Consider the following 18,202-nt stretch of genomic DNA (forward strand, 5'->3'; position numbering starts at 1 on the left):
GTACAGCGTTAATGTTGTATATTTCCACAGGATACAGACGTGGCAAATAGTTCTAGAGAATACAGATGCAAGTACCTTTAAGCAAATAGATGTGATGCATATGTTTGAAGACAACACCTGTTTGAATCGGGTTTTAAAAAAGGGAGAGAGGTGGCGGTGTCAATGTTGTGTCTTTTGTCAGGGCGTGGTATAGCTCGTGGGCAAACGGAATGCTATACCTTGAGAAATATGAATGTGTTTTTGTTTTCTCACACTCTCTTCCATGGAAATTAGAACACTAATTGATTTATCTTCTGGTTCAAAAGCCATAGGGATTAGTGTTGGAAAATAGCACTAATCAAAAGCAGTATGGTGATATGCAGCTGACAGCTGAGGGCCTAATATTTGAAATGTAGTAAGGCGATGTTTTAATTGAATACATATTTTTTAAAAAAGGGGTGGTTCACTGATGATTTTCCTTTCAGTCCAGGAAAGACAATGCTAGGCAGAGGCTGCTGAGGCTGCTGAAAGTAACTAAATAACCTACATTTGCACTTAGGTCGAAAAAACAAGCCCACATTTGAATTTGGATTGAACCATCCCTTTAACTATAATTTCATGTATCAATATTTCATGATATTATATTGATATCATATGTGACTACAGTGTGTCAGTGATGTTACCTGTCTGTTTGGACGTCTTGAGTGAACCATCCCTTTTAATATAATTTCACGTTATCACTTCACATGATATTATATTATCTTGAAATTATATGAGATGACATTGTGTCAGTGCTGTTACTACATGGTGTCAGTGCTGTTACTACATGGTGTCAGTGCTGTTACTACATGGTGTCAGTGCTGTTACTACATGGTGTCAGTGCTGTTACTACATGGTGTCAGTGCTGTTACTACATGGTGTCAGTGCTGTTACTACATGGTGTCAGTGCTGTTACTACATGGTGTCAGTGCTGTTACTACATGGTGTCAGTGCTTTTGTTGGCATGGTCTTGTTTGATGTTTTTAGAATGCAGAGTTTTTAAAAACACCATTATGATTATTATTTTGGTGAGATCGATGCGCAGTTTCTCTAGTGATAAATCAGAACAAAACCGAACTGTGTGATGTAGTAGGGAGTTCTAGTTTCTAAGAGGCCAATATTCTACAGCATTTCGAAAGTGTGGCAAGTAACTACAATGACCATAATCCATTGCGCACCTACTTGTCCGGTCTGTGTGGCACACGGAGAAGGAGAGAAGAACGCGCGACCGAGAGGGATAGAAAGCATTTGCCTCACAAGGTATCTCTACCTAAAACGACATGATCTAAGTGACTTATAGTTGGTATTCAGCAGTCATTAAAGTATGCCTTATTAACCTTGAAGAACTACTAAAATAGTGATTTTGTCAGACAGCATAGGCAGCAGCTCGATGGAGATGAGATGATGACTTGGAATTAAATAGTAAAGTCCTCAAATAAAACAAATGTAATTTTACACAACAACTGAAATATTTGACTCCAGTAAAGTCATATGAATAAAGGATGGTTAATAAGCGGTAACGAGCAGTCACTGTCATCATCGGACTGTTATTGTTTTATTCTGTGTTCAGAACCACATAATGCACAGTGCATTTAATGTCCACTTTAATTAATGTTTTTTATTTTTTACAAAATCGACAACCCTGACTATTTCAAATAAATGATCAAACTGAAGACAAACCGAGCTCAAAAAAAAAAAGCACAAATCGCTCAGCACTAGTACTGTTACCTGTCTGTGGTGAGGCTAGCCATGGAGAGGGAGGCCATGGCGGACACAGTGTTGTTGTGGTCCTCTGAGTTCCGTCTCAGACTCTGTCCCTGGGCTTGCAGGTAGGACTGATCCACTGTGTGGGCCACTGCCCTCAATGACCGCCAGTACTCACCTGGATAGAGAGGGAGAGAAATAGAGAGCAAGAGTGAGAGAAATGGAGAGAGAGAGAGGGCAAGAGAGAGTGAGAGACATTTTTTTTGGGGGGGGGGGGGGTTTCATGTTGCCTCCGTGGCGAGTACTGTCTTTGAAATGTGTGAACTGTATTCTATTAAGCAATATTGCAGCTACAGTAATACTTGTCTGTGTGTGGTTGGAATAAAGGATCAATACGGCCATTTTAATTCAGCATGTCACAAAAACACACATTATGCCACATTCACATGCCATCAATCCCATCTTCAGAACAAGCTTGATTTATACAATATTTTGAGTTGCATGTGTGATTCTGACATTAGCATAAATCAATATGGGTTCATACTTCTCATCTTCTCAAGCTCTTTTCGTTTAGGACATGCGTGTGTCTCTTGACACATGGCGGAAGGAAAATAAATCATTGGATACTTGTGTGTTGAAGAGCCTTGGTGTGTGTGATGTGTGTGTAAGAGAGAGAGAGGGGGCCATAGTGTGTTTGTGTGTGTGCACGCATGTGTGTGTTCCCAGTATTCACCACACATATATTTCACCCTCTGCCTAAATGAAGGGGCTTAACATTCTTGTGGCTTTGCAAATATTTTGTATTAATCTAATTGGATTGGGATAACATTTGTGCGCAATCAAGAGGGGATGTTGTGAAGGTCGTGTGCCAAAGAAGTGTTTGAAGTTAATTGGAGCCAGGAAGGCTCTCTCTCTGTGTGTGTGTGTGTGTGTGTGTGTGTGTGTGTGTGTGTGTGTGTGTGTGTGTGTGTGTGTCTGAGAGAGAGAGAGAGAGAGAAGAGAGAGAGAGACAGAGAGAAGAGAAGAGAAGAGAAGAGAGGGAAGGAAAGAATGAGAAGGAAGGAGGGATGAAGGCAGGAGAAAGGGATGGATGGAGAGTGAGGTGGTCAGAGAGAGAAATGACAGCAAGATAGATGGGGAGAGGAGGTACTACAGATAGAGGGATAAAATAAATAGAATGACCGAGGCTGGAGTGGCAGAGATGGAAGAGATGTGGGAAAGAGTGGACGGAACAAGAGAGGTGTACAGGGAGGGCTTGAAGAAAAACAACGAGAGAGAGGGACGTGCAGAGTAAGAGAAGTAAAGGAAGACAGCGAGAAAAGAAGATGGGGAGAGAGGGAGAGAAAGAGAAGTGAAAATAAAAAGACAGCAAGCGAGAGACTGAGATGGTGTAAGAAAGAGAGAGAGACTGAGATAGAGGGAAGATACTCTAGAGTGAAAGACAGATTGGTAGAGGGAAGAGTGATGAAGACAGTAAGACAATGATCATGAGAGAGAAAGTAGATAGTGTTTATCATCAGATGTTTACCCTGGGCCTGTATGACTCGCTGTAGAGAGAGGACAGCGTTGCGACAGGGTCTCCTCTCCAGAACAGCTTGAGACAGGGGCTCCACCTGGAAGGGAACACACACAGAGGAAGACAGGGGGGACGTCAAACATTGGAGTAAAACATCACACACACAGAGACAGGCACTCAAACACACATACGCGTTGCACGCACAAACATAGCACGCGACACGCACACACATACACACACACACAAAAGCGGTGGGTGTGATGTACTAAAGTGAAAGACCTTATATCCCTCTAAGGACACATTATGCCTCCCCTGCCAACAGGTGTGTTCCTGGCACTGCATGGCTAGAGCAAAAGCCTGAACCCACAACAGGGTAAGACTACCCAACACTCCCCTAGACAACAATATAAGGTCAGCAGTGTTCTGTTTCCCCTAATGGTTATGGTTAGGATTTAGGGAGGGGTAAGATCTGCCTAAGGGGCAACATCCTCCCGCAGGGTAAAGGCATCAGCACCTTTCAGTTCAGCTGGCAGCTAGCCAAAGTTGGCTAGACGAACCGAAAGAGTGTGCTCGCATACTGCCCTTAATTGACATTCGCTTGAAAAACAAGAAAAAAATGGCAATTAGTACTCTTTGGCCATTTTGAGAAGCTGTAGCCACTTTCTCAAAATAGTCAGAACTAATCTACGATAACTCAAGGTATCTATTATTAATTTTGATGATTTTTGCAGACGAGATCTTAGTCGCACGATTTTACATCTGACTAAGATTGGTGCAGCATTTCTCAATGAAAACGTGCATAAAAACGAGTCGAATAAAAACTTTGAATGAAAACAAAGACTTTATTGAAGAATCCCTACTGTTGACCAATCACAGACGAAAGGGCGTACACTTCGACTCTTGAACTTTAGCTGGCCTCGAGAAAAAATGTGGTGTCCCCGAACAGCCAAAAACAACCTTACTACCCGAAGTCCAAAACTAACAGAAACGTCACAAAATGTCATCACAATGTATGCACAAACTCTTCTGAACTGTTTCGGCTGGGAAGCACATGAATGCCTCAAGACTACCCATCACTGTCCTAGATGCTGATCGAAGGTCAGCATTGTGTTTTCCCCCCTTATGGCTCGGGTTAGAATTTACAGAGGGTTAAGCTGGTCTTAGATCTGTGTCTACTGACCTGAGTGCCCAGCAGGATGCGGACGCAGGCCTCCGACGCATCGCAGATGGCCGTGAGGTCGTGACCCCCCTCCAGGGCCATGACAACCCGGCCCCCCGCCAGCCCCATCAGCTGATGTGTCAGGAAGCCAAAACCTGAGGGAGAGATACATTTATACACTTTATTAGAATTCACACATTAAAATGAAAAGGATTAAAACATTCCAAAGGTCACAGATGCATGGATAAAATTGTTGATACAAAAAGCCCCTTCTCCATTTTGCCAAGCACACACACAGGATGTGTGAGAACCCTGAGGAAAAAAGCTGTAATGCTGAAATGTGCTATTTTTTTTTTAAAGGTACAGTGCCTTCAGAAAGTTCTGTATTCACACCCCTTGACTTTTTCCACATTTTGTTGTGTTACAGCCTGAATTTAAAATGTATTCCATTGAGATTGTATGTCACTGGCCTACACACAATACCACATAAGTGGAGTTATGTTTTTACACATTTTTACGAATGAATAAAAAATGAAAAGCTGAAATGTCTTGAGTCAATAAGCATTCAACCCCTTTGCTATGTCAAGCCTAAATAAGTTATGGAGTAAAAAGGTGCTTAACAAGTCACATAATAAGTTGCATGGACTCTGTGCAACAATAGTGTTTAACATGATTTTTTGAATAACTAGGTCATCTACAGTATGTACCCCACACATACAATTATCTGTACGGTCCCTCGGTCGAGCAGTGAATTTCAAACACAGATTCAACCACAAAGACCAGGGCAGTTTTCCAATGCCTCTCAAAGAAGGGCACCTATTGGTAGATGGGTAAAAAAAAAAAAAAGAAAGAGAAATGTAATAGTCCTTTGAGCATGGTGAAGTTATTGATTACACTTTGATGGTGTATCAATACAACCAGTCACTACAAAGTAACAGGGGTCCTTCCTAACGCCTTTGCCGGAAAAGAAAGGAAACCGCTCAGTGATTTCATCAAAACAGTTACAGTATAAAGGCTGTGATAGGAGAAAACTGAGGATGGATCAACAACATTGTAGTTACTCCACAATACTAACCTAATTGACAGAGTGAAACGAAGGATGCCTGAACACAATAAAAAGTATTCTTAAACATGTGTCCTGTTTCCGACAAGGCACTAAAGTAATATTGCAAAAAATGTGGCAAAGCAAATTAACTTTTTGTCCTGAATACAAAGTGTTATGTTTGGGGCAAATCCAATACAACACATTACTGAGTACCACTCTCCATATTTTCAAGCATTGTGGTGGCTGCATCAAGTTATGGATAGGCTTGTAATCATTAAGGACTGGGGAGTTTTTCAGGATAAAAAAGAAACGGAATGAAGATAAGCACAGGCAAATTCCTAAAGGAAAACCTGGTTCATTCTGCTTTCCACCATACACTGGGAAATTAATTCAATTTTCAGCAGGACAATAACCTAAAACACAAGGCCAAATCTACACTGGAGTTGCTTACCAAGAAGCGTGAATGTTTCTGAGTGGCCTAGTTACAGTTTTGACTTAAATCTGATTAAAAATCTATGGCAAGACTTTAAAATGGCTGTCTAGCAATGATTAACAATCAATTTGACAGAACTTTAAGAATTTTGAAAAGAATGGGCAAAAATTGTACAATCCAGGTGTGCAAAGCTTTTCAGTGACTTACCCATAAAGATGCACAGCTGTAATTGCTGCCAAAGGTGATTCTAACATGTATTGACTCAGAGGTGTGAATAATTATGTAAATTGGATATTTCTGTATTTCATTTTCTATAAATTTGCTCAAATTTCTAAAGCAAGTTTTCACTTTGTCATTAAGGGGTATTGTGTGAGAAAAAAACTATTTTATACATGTTTTATTCATTTTGAACGTGGAATAAGTCAAGGGGTATGAATACTTTCTGAAGACACTCTATACCACTTGATTTATTCCACCTTTTGTGTTAGAGCTTGAATTCAAAATGGATAAAATATATATATTTTTCCCACCCATCTACACACAATGCCCCATAATGACAAAGTGAAAACTTGTTTTTACAAAGTAGACTCAACGATATGACATCATCATACACAGTGGGGTGGCTTCCTGCTCACAGACATAAACATCAAATCAGCCAAGACTGACACTGTTTGCTCTTTGTCAGGAACAAATACAGACGAAACTAATGAATAAACCCTGTGAAATAAAGAACTGTCTGATCGACGAAGTAGAACTCTTAAGATAGTGAGGATGAGGTAGAAATAGGTTGCTCTTAGAACAGTTTAGAAGGTTAATTTCAACCTGTAAGATCCATAGAAGGTAAAGTAAGGTATTAATTTACCTTCACAATCACATTTTAACTGTATTTTATATCTATTTGAATCAAGCCGTTTTGGATTGGCTGAGCTAAAACCAATGGTGAACCAGTAAAGCCAGCTAGCTTGATTCTTATTGTGCCAGCTAAAAGGGAAAAGTTTGAAAATAAACCATCTGAATGATTGGTATTTAAATTCCCACAGGTGATAAAACTCATTTGAATAAAAGCAATAATAGAGAACAATTTGAGTACTTTGCTACATCAATCCTTTTGATTTGCTTTGACATGGGAAAACACCAAGGAATCAAAGGTGGCTGCCAACATGTGATTATTGAACACTACTTTAAACAAACTGTAGCATAGGCTACTCAATTTGGGCAAGTTTATTTTACCACGGTTACATTTCTGACTCCCCTAACTCTCTAGCTATAAATATACTGTATGTACTGTAAAAAAATAAATAAAGCATTGTTATAAAGTAGTTAGATATTAGGAGAGGATTAGTATTTACAAAAACACTTCCATTAAGTCTCAACTATGCTTGTCAACTACAAGAAAAATGTCATAATGTGTGATCGCATGAACTTTTGAATGTGTGTGTGCGTACGCTCCAACGTCTATTTGCATGCGTGTCCCTGCATGTGATTCAGTGAGGAACTGACGAGGTGTTTCGTGAGCTTACACTTGGCCGACACTTTGTAGCCCCCCAGCGGCGCCGGATGTCCCTTGACGGCATCGAAACCAGATGAGACCAGCACCATGTCAGGAGAGAACTCGTGGGCAATCGGCATCACCACAGTCCTGGAGACATACAGGAGAGAGAAATCAGACCATTAAACCCCATTGACAAGAAAGAGTCGTTCAAGTCTTCAACGCTGTTGTAGGTCAAGCACTCAAAACTAGTACGTTTTCCTAAATCGTCTCAAAATCATTTAAAACAGGAGGGAGGGGTAAGATCTGCCTAAGGGGCAACATCCTCCCGCAGGGTAAAGGCATCAGCACCTTTCAGTTCAGCTGGCAAAGTAGACTCAACGATATGACATCATCATACACAGTGGGGTGGCTTCCTGCTCACAGACATAAACATCAAATCAGCCAAGACTGACACTGTTTGCTCTTTGTCAGGAACAAATACAGACGAAACTAATGAATAAACCCTGTGAAATAAAGAACTGTCTGATCGACGAAGTAGAACTCTTAAGATAGTGAGGATGAGGTAGAAATAGGTTGCTCTTAGAACAGTTTAGAAGGTTAATTTCAACCTGTAAGATCCATAGAAGGTAAAGTAAGGTATTAATTTACCTTCACAATCACATTTTAACTGTATTTTATATCTATTTGAATCAAGCCGTTTTGGATTGGCTGAGCTAAAACCAATGGTGAACCAGTAAAGCCAGCTAGCTTGATTCTTATTGTGCCAGCTAAAAGGGAAAAGTTTTGTTTAGGCGTAGTAAATTCATTAGGCGTAGTAAATTCCTAGAAAGTGTCACACAAATAGTAGTTAGATATTAGGAGAGGATGTATCCACGTGAGAAAGTAATTTCTGAGCCTGTGTGACAGACGAATGTAGTTGCTAGCAAGAGCTTAACACGATTCTTCAGGGTCACAAGAGAATAGCATACTATATGTGGCTTTGACCCTTTAACTGACTGTACATTTCACACCAGGCTTGGGCGGTATACAGTTGAAGTCGGAAGTTTACATACACTTAGGTTGGAGTCACTAAAGCTAATTTTTCAACCACAATTTTCAAAACTATAGTTTTGGCAAGTCGGTTAGGGCATCTACTTTGTGCAGGACACAAGTAATTTTCCAAAAAGTGTTAACAGACATTATTTAATCACAATTCCAGTGGGTCAGAAGTTTACATGCACTAAGTTGAATGTGCCTTTAAACAGCTTGGAAAATTCCAGAACATTATGGCATGGCTTTAGAAGCTTCTGATAGGCTAATTGATATAATTTGAGTCAATTGGAGGTGTATCTGTGCATGTACTTCAAGGCCTACCTTCAAACTCAGTGCCTCTATGCTTGACATCATAGGAAAATCAAAAGAAATCAGCCAAGACATAAGAAAAAAAATTGTAGACCTCCACAAGTCTGAAGGTACCACGTTCATCTGTACAAACAATAGTACGCAAGTATAAACACCATGGGACCACGCAGCCGTCATACCGCTCAGAATGGAGACGTGATCTGTCTCCTAGAGATGAACATACTTTGGAGTGAAAAGTGTAAATCAATCACAGAACAACAGTAAACGACCTTGTGAAGATGCTGGAGGAAACAGGTACAAAATTATCTATATCCACAGTGGTCTGTCTTCTGGTCTGATGAAACAAAAATAGAACTGTTTGGCCATAATGACCATCGTTCTGTTTGGAGGAAAAAGGGGGAGGCTTGCAAGCAGAAGAACACCATCCCAACCGTGAAGCACGGGGGCGGCAGCATCATGTTGTGGGGGTGCTTTACTGCAGGAGGGACTGGTGCACTTCACAAAATAGATGGCTTCATGAGGAAGGAAAAGTAAGTGGATATATTGAAGCAACATAAAGACATCAGTCAGGAAGTTAAAGCTTGGTCGCAAATGGGTCTTCCAAATGGACAATGACCCCAAGCAGACTTCCAAAGTTGTTTGACCCAAATTAAACAATTTATAAAGGCAATGCTACCAAATACTAATTGAGTTTATGTAAACTTCTGACCCACTGTGAATGTGATGAAAGAAAGAAAAGCTGAAATAAATCATTTTCTCTACTATTATTTTGATACTTCACATTCTTAAAATAAAGTGGTAATCCTAACTGACCGAAAACAGAGAATTTTTACTAGGATTAAATGTCAGGAATTGTGAAAAACTGAGTTTAACCGTATTTGGCTAAGGTGTATGCAAACGTCCGACTTCAACTGTACCATATATACTCTATACCGGGGTATTTGGAAATAGCCACGGGACAGTTTTTCAATATCGTCAATACCGTTGTAACTATTTCTTTGAAGTTTTTCAATATATTTGAATATTTGTAGCCATTTTTTAAGTAAATACCTGCAGTCAACTTGTGCAATTCATTAGGAGATGAAGCAGATCGCGTTCTTATTTCTCCTGTCACATTATTATTAGTATTATTCATTTACGTTATGAAGCGTACTTAGTTCCCCAGAACAGTTGAGCCAGTCACGTGTTTGTTTGTAAATAGCACAATGGGAGAAAGCGGGAGCAGATGAGTAAAGCTGTGTCACATGGGGTCATGTTTTAAATTGAAAGTCAATCGTGTTTTTCTGCTTCAATAGAGTGATCAGGGACGTGTGACTATAGTCTATAGTTTTACTTCACAGAAAATATGTTACATAATATATCTTCATTTTCATCAGCTGACAAAAGAAGTGCAATGCTATTTGGCTGGCAACCACACAAGTAGATGAGCTTACAATGAAAAAGCAAGGTCTTTTTTTTTGTCAAAAACTATGCATGGCCTTCATATGTCTAATGTTTAAGCTTTTCATAGAAATAATGTAGCCAGCTACATTTCCTAATGTTTTGCGTACATTTTATTTAGCATTTTACCAGAGAAAAATAGGCTGGCTACACTGAGAAAAGTACAGGAGAAAAGTAGCTACACATCAGTCTGAGCTCTGTCTGCTGATAGAAAGCCAGTTGTGAATTCTCATCCGAGTTTAGAAGTGCAGCTGAAGCACAAAATGAGTCTGATGCCGAGCAGAAATGACAATAAGAAGCATTTTAGATCTGTGTTTACAAAACACAGCAAACTATTTCTTATGCGTTTTATATATTTTTCTGGCGTGAAAAACGCAGAACGTGTTATGTGTTAACATGACCCCTAGTTTCACTTGCTATCTAGGTACATAGCTGAGTTAATACGGTGACGGGGCATCCTATTGTGTTAGTTTCTGACGTGTTTGAGAAGGCAAAGTTGCTATCTTGATTGCCTTGACTTTTATCCTCCTCTCCGTTCTCTGCCTGTCTGTTCGTTTCTCTGGTGCCCCCTTGTGTACTAAACCGGTAATACCATAAATCCCGAGATGAAAGAAGGACGGTATGACGATATGAAAATCTGGATACCGCCCAACCCTATTTCACACCCTAGCCTCTCATGACACACAAAAACACGCTGTGCTTTATTGCTTACTGTATATGACATGCTCTTGAAGAGTAAAGCGGGATGTAAAATTTTTTGGTTGGGAGAGATGTACAGTATGTGTATGACCACATGACAAGGCAATTCACAAATAAATCACTGACTACCAAGTCACATTTGGGTAACATTTTGAAGAGACATGGTCAAATTAAACCCCATGTTCCACAGATCTAACTAAGTTTGTGCGGTCTTGCCAACACCTATGGTCATTGAGAAACAGCACAAATAAATCCAGAACCAGGCTACCATTGATCATTCCAACTGTCTGAACCGTTTCAACAAACTCCTAGGTAACATACCCATTGTGACACAATGTCCCGAGTGGTGCAGCGGTCTAAAGCACTGCATCTCAGTGCTAGAGGCGTCCCTACCGATACCCTGGTTTGAATCCAGGCTGTGTCCAAACTGGCTATGATTGGGAGTCCCCTAGGGCAGCGCACAATTGGCCCAGCGTCGGCAGGGGTAGGCTGTCATTGTTTTAAAGAATTTGTTCTTAACTGATTTGCGTAGTTAAATAAAGTTTAATATATATATATTACATTTTTTTATTAAAAGTAGATGAAATTTGAAATGCTAACCACATGGTGCTCTAACTCCAGCCTCACATAATAGATGTACAAACATTACATCAAGTTGCACAGATACCATGTAGCCCAACGATCGTTACACATCATTTACATATCTCTGTTTGATAACATTTCGTGTGAAAACACAGTCACTAAACTTCATTAAAAAGAACATTTGGCCTCTTCCTTGAAATGTAATAATTGTTTTATGTATCTTATATGCAGTTGCAAGTAATACTTGAGTACCTACTAGGATACATTCTGGTTACCGTGGTTACCAAAGTAGTTTGCCCTTGCTGGCATGTAGTTTATGTAAAGTGCTACCAAACAGATGAAAACCATCAGGACCAAGAGAGAGTGATGTCCAGAGGGGAGTATTTGTTGATGATGCCAGCACAGACTCTCTATTTTCATCTTCTGGGACCGCTTCCCTTGTTCTTCTCCTCCTCCTCCTCTTCCCTTCTTCCTTTTCCTCCCATTGCTGCTGCCGCTAGTGATTTAAGCTAGCACACACGGCCCATGCTGTGATTCCTCTCGCTACCTCTTTCTCTCCCCCGCCATCTCCTTCTCTCTTTCTCTCTCCATCCCCCCCTCTGTCAACCCCTCTGTCCCTGCCTCCTCCTCTCTCCTTCCACCTTCTCTCTTCCTCTCTCTTTCTGTCCCTCCCCTCCTCCCCCTCTCTCTCTTTCCCTCCCTCCTTCTCTCTCCTCTCTCTTTCCCTCTCTCTCCGGCCGCCAGTTCAAAGCGTTTCGGCGGGCGGCTGGTTCCCATTAGGGGCTCGTCCCTCTTCTCACGTCACTGACAGCCAGCCATCTGGTATCCATTGGGCTTAATTACGCCGTCTTTGGATTCCCTAACAATGCACCCCTCCCACGCCACCCCCCCCCCCCCTCCATTTTTCCCCGCCATGCACTACCAGACCCTGCAGCCCGTGTTGTGGGGGTGCACCTCCTCATACACACACATGAATGTACATGCACGTGTACACGCACAAATACATACAGACGTGCACGCACACATATACACGCAGATACACATGGTTGTGCACACCCGCACACAACCACACCAACAAACACACACACTTCCTCTTCAATGCACACTCACAAGTACGACCCCCCTCCCACCAAGCTTAACAAAAAATCCACCAGGCTATATCAACCTCCACCCATAAAAAAACACTACCTCATCAGATTCTAACCCCTGCCACTGACCCCCTACGCCCCCACATACAGCCCCTTTACCTGACCCTCCTGCCTAGTACCACATACACACAGCACGTTTTACCCCCAACTCCAAAGGAATCCACCAGATTATACCGAAATCCCCCCAAACCACTTCAAATCCTTTTCAACCAGAATCTACCCCTTCCCCTTTGACACACGCTATTTACCCCACCCCCCTCACACACACACACACACACACACACACACACACACACACACACACACACACACACACACACACACACACACACACACACACACACACACACACACACACACACACACACACACACACACACACACACACACACACAATATACAGAAGAGGTTGCCATTTTGGAGGCAACCCAAGATCCCTCAGCCTCTGAATGGCAAGATGTGAAATAAACAGAACCGGTCCATGTCTATGCACCAATACATATGCTTATAACTGGGAGATTGAAATCTCAATCATGAATATGAATCAAATTAGAAAGATGGCAGGAAGAATGGAACCAGTCACTGTACTTATTACATTTACGGCCATTGCAGAAACTCTTCAAATTGGGTGCATCTTGTCTGGCTGTACAGGAAGTCTAGTTGAAAAGTGGCTCAGTCACAGAGATCTTTCTTGCACCGAGTCGACAATATATTGCTTTACAGTGTTTGTTGGTGGATTACGGTGGGGGGAACGCTGTGAAATCATTTTCACATGTAAATACGTGTTTTAAAGGTGAACTCCTGGGATTTTACATTAGGATTTTCCAATTCCACACCAGGATATAGCCTATAGGCATAGAAGAAACAGTTGCTAGGTAACATCTACATGTAGGCTACTGGAAACTACGTGATAGTTGCTAGGTAACATCTACATGCATTGAGAGATACTGTTAAAAAAAGAAAAAAAAAGAAGGTTGTTGGTAACATACACCTGTACTGAGAGCTAAGAAAACATTACAGTCGAAAAAGTTACTAAGTTAAGAGGTAACATCTGTCGTAGGTAACATCTAGGTAACAAACACCTGTATTGATAACTACGTGAGATATGCTAGATTACTGGGAACTACCTGTACACAAAACGAAGGTAGAGTTGCTAGTTAACATACACTTGAACTAAGGAACATTTTCCAGTTTAATTTTTCCTTTTATACATCCAGTGAACCAACACAGACTATACTGCCTAAGTGGTTCTCAGATAGTTAGCAAATAGCATAGTATGCTAAGGGCAAACATTGGGCCTAGCGTCTGCCTGTTGAAACCGATAGCTTGTAACCGTACAGCACGGCTTTACCCGTTAGCATCGTGAGTTTGACGAGCTTGGCCCACCCACGGTGTGTGTATGCACCATACAGACCTCACATACTGTTTAACGGCCTGGTGGCGAGCCAACACCGCTGACAGGAACGCTCAAAGTTCATTATGCTGCAAACCGAGCAGCTATTCATTCAGGGGCTGTGGCTTGAATGAAGTGGAAAGTGCGGTGCACAGAAAAAAAGACATTGGGACGCACTTCCATACAGTGGCATGGATTTACACCATGGGCTCTATTTCCGGCAGCCGTTAAGCCAGCGCCATTGTCCAACACAAAATGCGAGCGGACAAATTATTTTAGCCAGATACTGTTATTATTTTGGATATGCGCAAAACCCCACATGTAGGCTACATGTCCATAAGCCCATCATGGTATGAAAGATGACTGATACCGCTGACCCTATTTAGAAACATTTAAGTTGTTTTTCTGTTACAATTGCTTGTTTTCTGTTTAATGTGATTAAAAAACACGTTGTCAGTAGGCTACCCGTGCCCTAGGCCTATTACAGCGAAAGCTGTTTCAACAGCAACAAGTTGCGTGCATTTCTTAACCTGGCCATGCATTAGCCAAGGAGCCTATCTATAAAATATTTCTAGGTCACACTTTATTTGGATAGTCCGGATAGTTTGTTGATAGTATGACTATCCGTTAATAAGAAACTGCTTGCTAAGGTTAGGGTTAGGTTTAGAATAAGGGTTAATGTTAGGGCTAGGGTTGAATTTAGGATTAGGATAAGGGTTCAGGTTAGGGCTAGGGTTAGTAGATAGTTAGCTGAAATGTTACTGATAGTCTGTAGAGCATCTACAGATGGACTATTTAAACAAAGTGTTACCGGTTTCTAAATGGTCTACTCGTGAGGATTTTGCCATCATTCTTTGGCATTATTCATAATGAAAATAGGCCTACCTGCAGTACATACTCCATTCGGCTCGTATCCATCCCTATTTCCAAAAAGTGTCTCTTGTCCATTTACCTAAGAAACATTCAATTGAAAATATCGAAATGATTCAGTCCTACTGTATAAGGCCATATCAACTGTAGGACTAGGCTATATCATGCTAATTGAGAATGTGCCTCACACATGCAATACAATTTAGTATCCTAGGCTCCTGTCAACAATGTTGACTGTCAACACTCCACCGCTTACTGCTCGTTACTGTAGCCTGTGCTATTAAATAAACTGTAGCATCAATTCACAATGGACTAGGACGAGAATATTCTGTGCCCCCCCTTACAGAAAATAACTATGGTATTCCTATAGGATATTATAGGCTTATAGCGTCCTATAATATCTCTCTCCCTATATAATATTCTTACAAGATTTCCTGCCAGATGTTTTCTGTAATAATACTCAATAGTACTTGTATAGTATTATCATTAATCAAAATCTCTATAGTATTCATATAGTGAGTTTTTAGTAGCTCTCTTGCATACCTAGCATAAATGTGCTTTTTTCAATGAAGAACAATGTGGTTCACTGTCATCATTGCTGTTCAGCTTCTTTGCCTTTTTCTGCTTATTATACAGCATCTGTTATTTAAATATTTCCTAAATTAAATAAATTGCATAACATTGCCCGTGTCTCAAAACATGTGTAGATCCAACATGTCTCAACTCAAATTGAATGGATTGAAGAGCTACTTTTTATATGACTTATTTTGAAGTTACGCAAATCCTTAAAAAAATGTACTCATACACTACATGACCAAAAGTATATGGACACATGTTCGTCAAACATCTCGTTCCAGAATCATGGGCATTAATATGGAGTTGTTCTCCCCTTTGCTGCTATAACAGCCTCCCCTTTTCTGGGAAGGATTTCCCCCTAGGACCAAAAGGCTCCTCAACAGCTTCTACCCACAAGTAATTTGACTGCTGAACAATTCATCAATATCGCCACCGGACAATTTACATTGAGCCCCTCCCTCCCTCTTGTACACTGCTGCTACTCTCTGTTTGTGTGTGACCTATGCATAGTCACTTCGCCCCAACCTACATGTACAGATTACCTCAACAAGCATGTACCCCTGCACACTGACTCAGTACCGGCACCCCCTGTATAAAGCCTATTTATTGTTATTCTTATTGTGTTACTTTTATTATTACTTTTTTTATTTTAGCTTAGTTGGTAAATATTTTCTTCTTCTTGAACTGCACCGTTGGTTAAGGGCTTGTAAGTAAGCATTTCACGGTAAAGTCTACACTTGTTGTATTCGGAGCATGTGGCAAATAAGTTTGATTTGATTTAGATCTTGTCATTTGCTTCCATTCAGCCACGAGCATCAGTGAGGTCAGGCAATGATGTTGGGCTATTACAACTGGCTCACAGTCGGCGTTCCAATTTATCCCAAAGGTGTTCAGGGCTCTGTTCAGACAAGTCAAGTTCTTCCACACTGACCTCGAAAAAAACATGTCTGTATGGACCTCGCTTTATGCACGGGGGCATTGTCACGCTAAAACAGAAAAGGGCCTTCTCTAAACTGTTGCCACAAAGTTGGAAGCACAGAATCACCTAGAATGCCATTGTATGCTGTAGTGTTAAGATTTCCCTTCACTGGAACTAAGGGACCATTATTCCTCCTCCACCAAACTTTACAGTTGACGCTATGCATTGGGGCAGTTCTCCCGGCATCCGCCAAACCCAGATTAGTCCGTCGGACTTCCAAATGTTGAAGCGTGATTCATCACTCCAGAGAACGCGTTTCCACTGCTCCAGAGTCCAATGGCGGCGAGCTTCACACCACTCCAGCCGATGCTAGGTATTGCGCATGGTGATCTTAGGCTTGTGTGCGGCTGCTCGGCCATGGAAACCCATTTTATAGTAATACGTGTACACACTCCCTTACATAAATAGACCCACTGAGGTCAAAAGAGGTTGGCTGGTATTGATGTGTTTATATACATCTGTGAGCAAGTTTCTGATAAAGTCAGGCCTCTATTGTTAGGCTACTATTGTTGGTCCAAGTTTGTCTGTAACATCAGAGAAAAAGGGAAATAGTTGCTGTGAAAAATGGTAATACCGTTTCTTGCTCATGTTTGGGTCCCCTGTGTTGCCAACCAGACATATGGGAGAATGTGAGACTCAGAAAGTATTCACACCCCTTGACGTTTCCCACATTTTGTGTTACAGCCTGAATTTAAAATTGATTAAATGTATATACTTTTTGTCACTAGCCTACACACAATATCCCATAATGTCAAAGTGGAATTATGTTTTTCAAATTTCTTTTAACAAATTAATTAAAAATGAAAAGCTGAAATGTCTTCAGTCAATACGTATTCAACCCTTTTTTAATGGCATGCCTAAATAAGTTCAGGAGTAAACGTTTGCTTAACAAGTCACATAATTAGTTGTATGGACTGACTCGGTGTGCAATAATAGTGTTTAATATGATTTTTGAATGACTACCTCATCTCTGGACCCCTTGCTCTTGTGCTTAGTTGAGCAGTGCATATCAAACACAGATTCAACCACAAAGACTAGGGAGGTTTTCCAATGCCTCACAAATATGGGCACCTATTGAGCAGACATGGAATATCCCTTTGAGCATTGTGAAGTTCTTAATACACCTTGTCACTACAAAGATGCAGGCGTCTTTCCTGACTCAGTTGCCGGAGAGGAAGGACAATGGTGACTTTAAAAGTTACAGTTTAAAAGCTGTGATAGGAACAATCTGAGGATGAATCAACAACATTCTAGTTGCTCCACAATATTAACCTAATTGTGAGAGTGAAAAGAAGAAAGCCTGTACAGAATTTAAAAAACTCCCAAACATGCATCCTGTTTGCAAAAGTAGTATTGCAAAAAATGTGGCAAAGCAATTCACTTTTTGACCTGAATACAAAGTGTTACGTTTGGGGGAAGTCCAATATAACGCATTACTGAGTACCACTCTCCATATTTTCAAGCATAGTGGTAGCTGCATCATGTTATGGGTGTGCTTGTAATTGTAAAGGACTGGCCAGTTTTTCAGGATAAAAAATAAACTGAATGGAGCTAAGTACAGGAAAATCCTAGAAGAAAACCTGGTTCAGTTTGCTTTCCACTAGACATTTTCAGCAGGACAATAACCTAAAACACAAGGCCAAATGTGCACTGGAGTTGTTTACCAAGAAGTCAGTGAATGTTCCTGTGTGGCCAAGTTACAGTTTTGACTGAAATCTACTTGAAAATCTATGACAAGACTTGAAAATGGTTTTCTAGCAATTATCAACAACCAATTTGACAGAGCTTGAAGAATTTTGAAAAGAAC

General features: G+C 40.8%; 1 protein-coding gene and 1 long non-coding RNA gene across 4 annotated transcripts in view; one reads left to right on the forward strand and one right to left on the reverse strand.

Annotated features, from left to right (window-relative positions):
* The window catches only part of LOC149975892 (uncharacterized), a 144,153-nt gene that overhangs the window by 35,920 nt on the left and 90,031 nt on the right, over positions 1-18,202 (forward strand). The gene's annotated exons all lie outside the window — the stretch shown is intronic.
* The window catches only part of LOC110493950 (histone deacetylase 7), a 93,986-nt gene that overhangs the window by 6,642 nt on the left and 69,142 nt on the right, over positions 1-18,202 (reverse strand). For all 3 annotated transcript variants that reach the window (XM_021568570.3, XM_036949967.2, XM_021568572.3), the window contains 4 exons: positions 7,396-7,514; positions 4,419-4,552; positions 3,251-3,335; positions 1,747-1,900 (listed from right to left, as the gene is read on the reverse strand). In XM_021568570.3, the coding sequence (XP_021424245.3) occupies positions 1,747-1,900; positions 3,251-3,335; positions 4,419-4,552; positions 7,396-7,514 (492 nt within the window). The remainder of the gene's footprint in view (positions 1-1,746; positions 1,901-3,250; positions 3,336-4,418; positions 4,553-7,395; positions 7,515-18,202) is intronic.

The sequence above is a fragment of the Oncorhynchus mykiss genome, chromosome 17 (assembly GCF_057628025.1).
Source record: "Oncorhynchus mykiss isolate SJ-2025 chromosome 17, ASM5762802v1, whole genome shotgun sequence".
In the NCBI taxonomy this organism is placed as follows: Eukaryota; Metazoa; Chordata; class Actinopteri; order Salmoniformes; family Salmonidae; genus Oncorhynchus; species Oncorhynchus mykiss.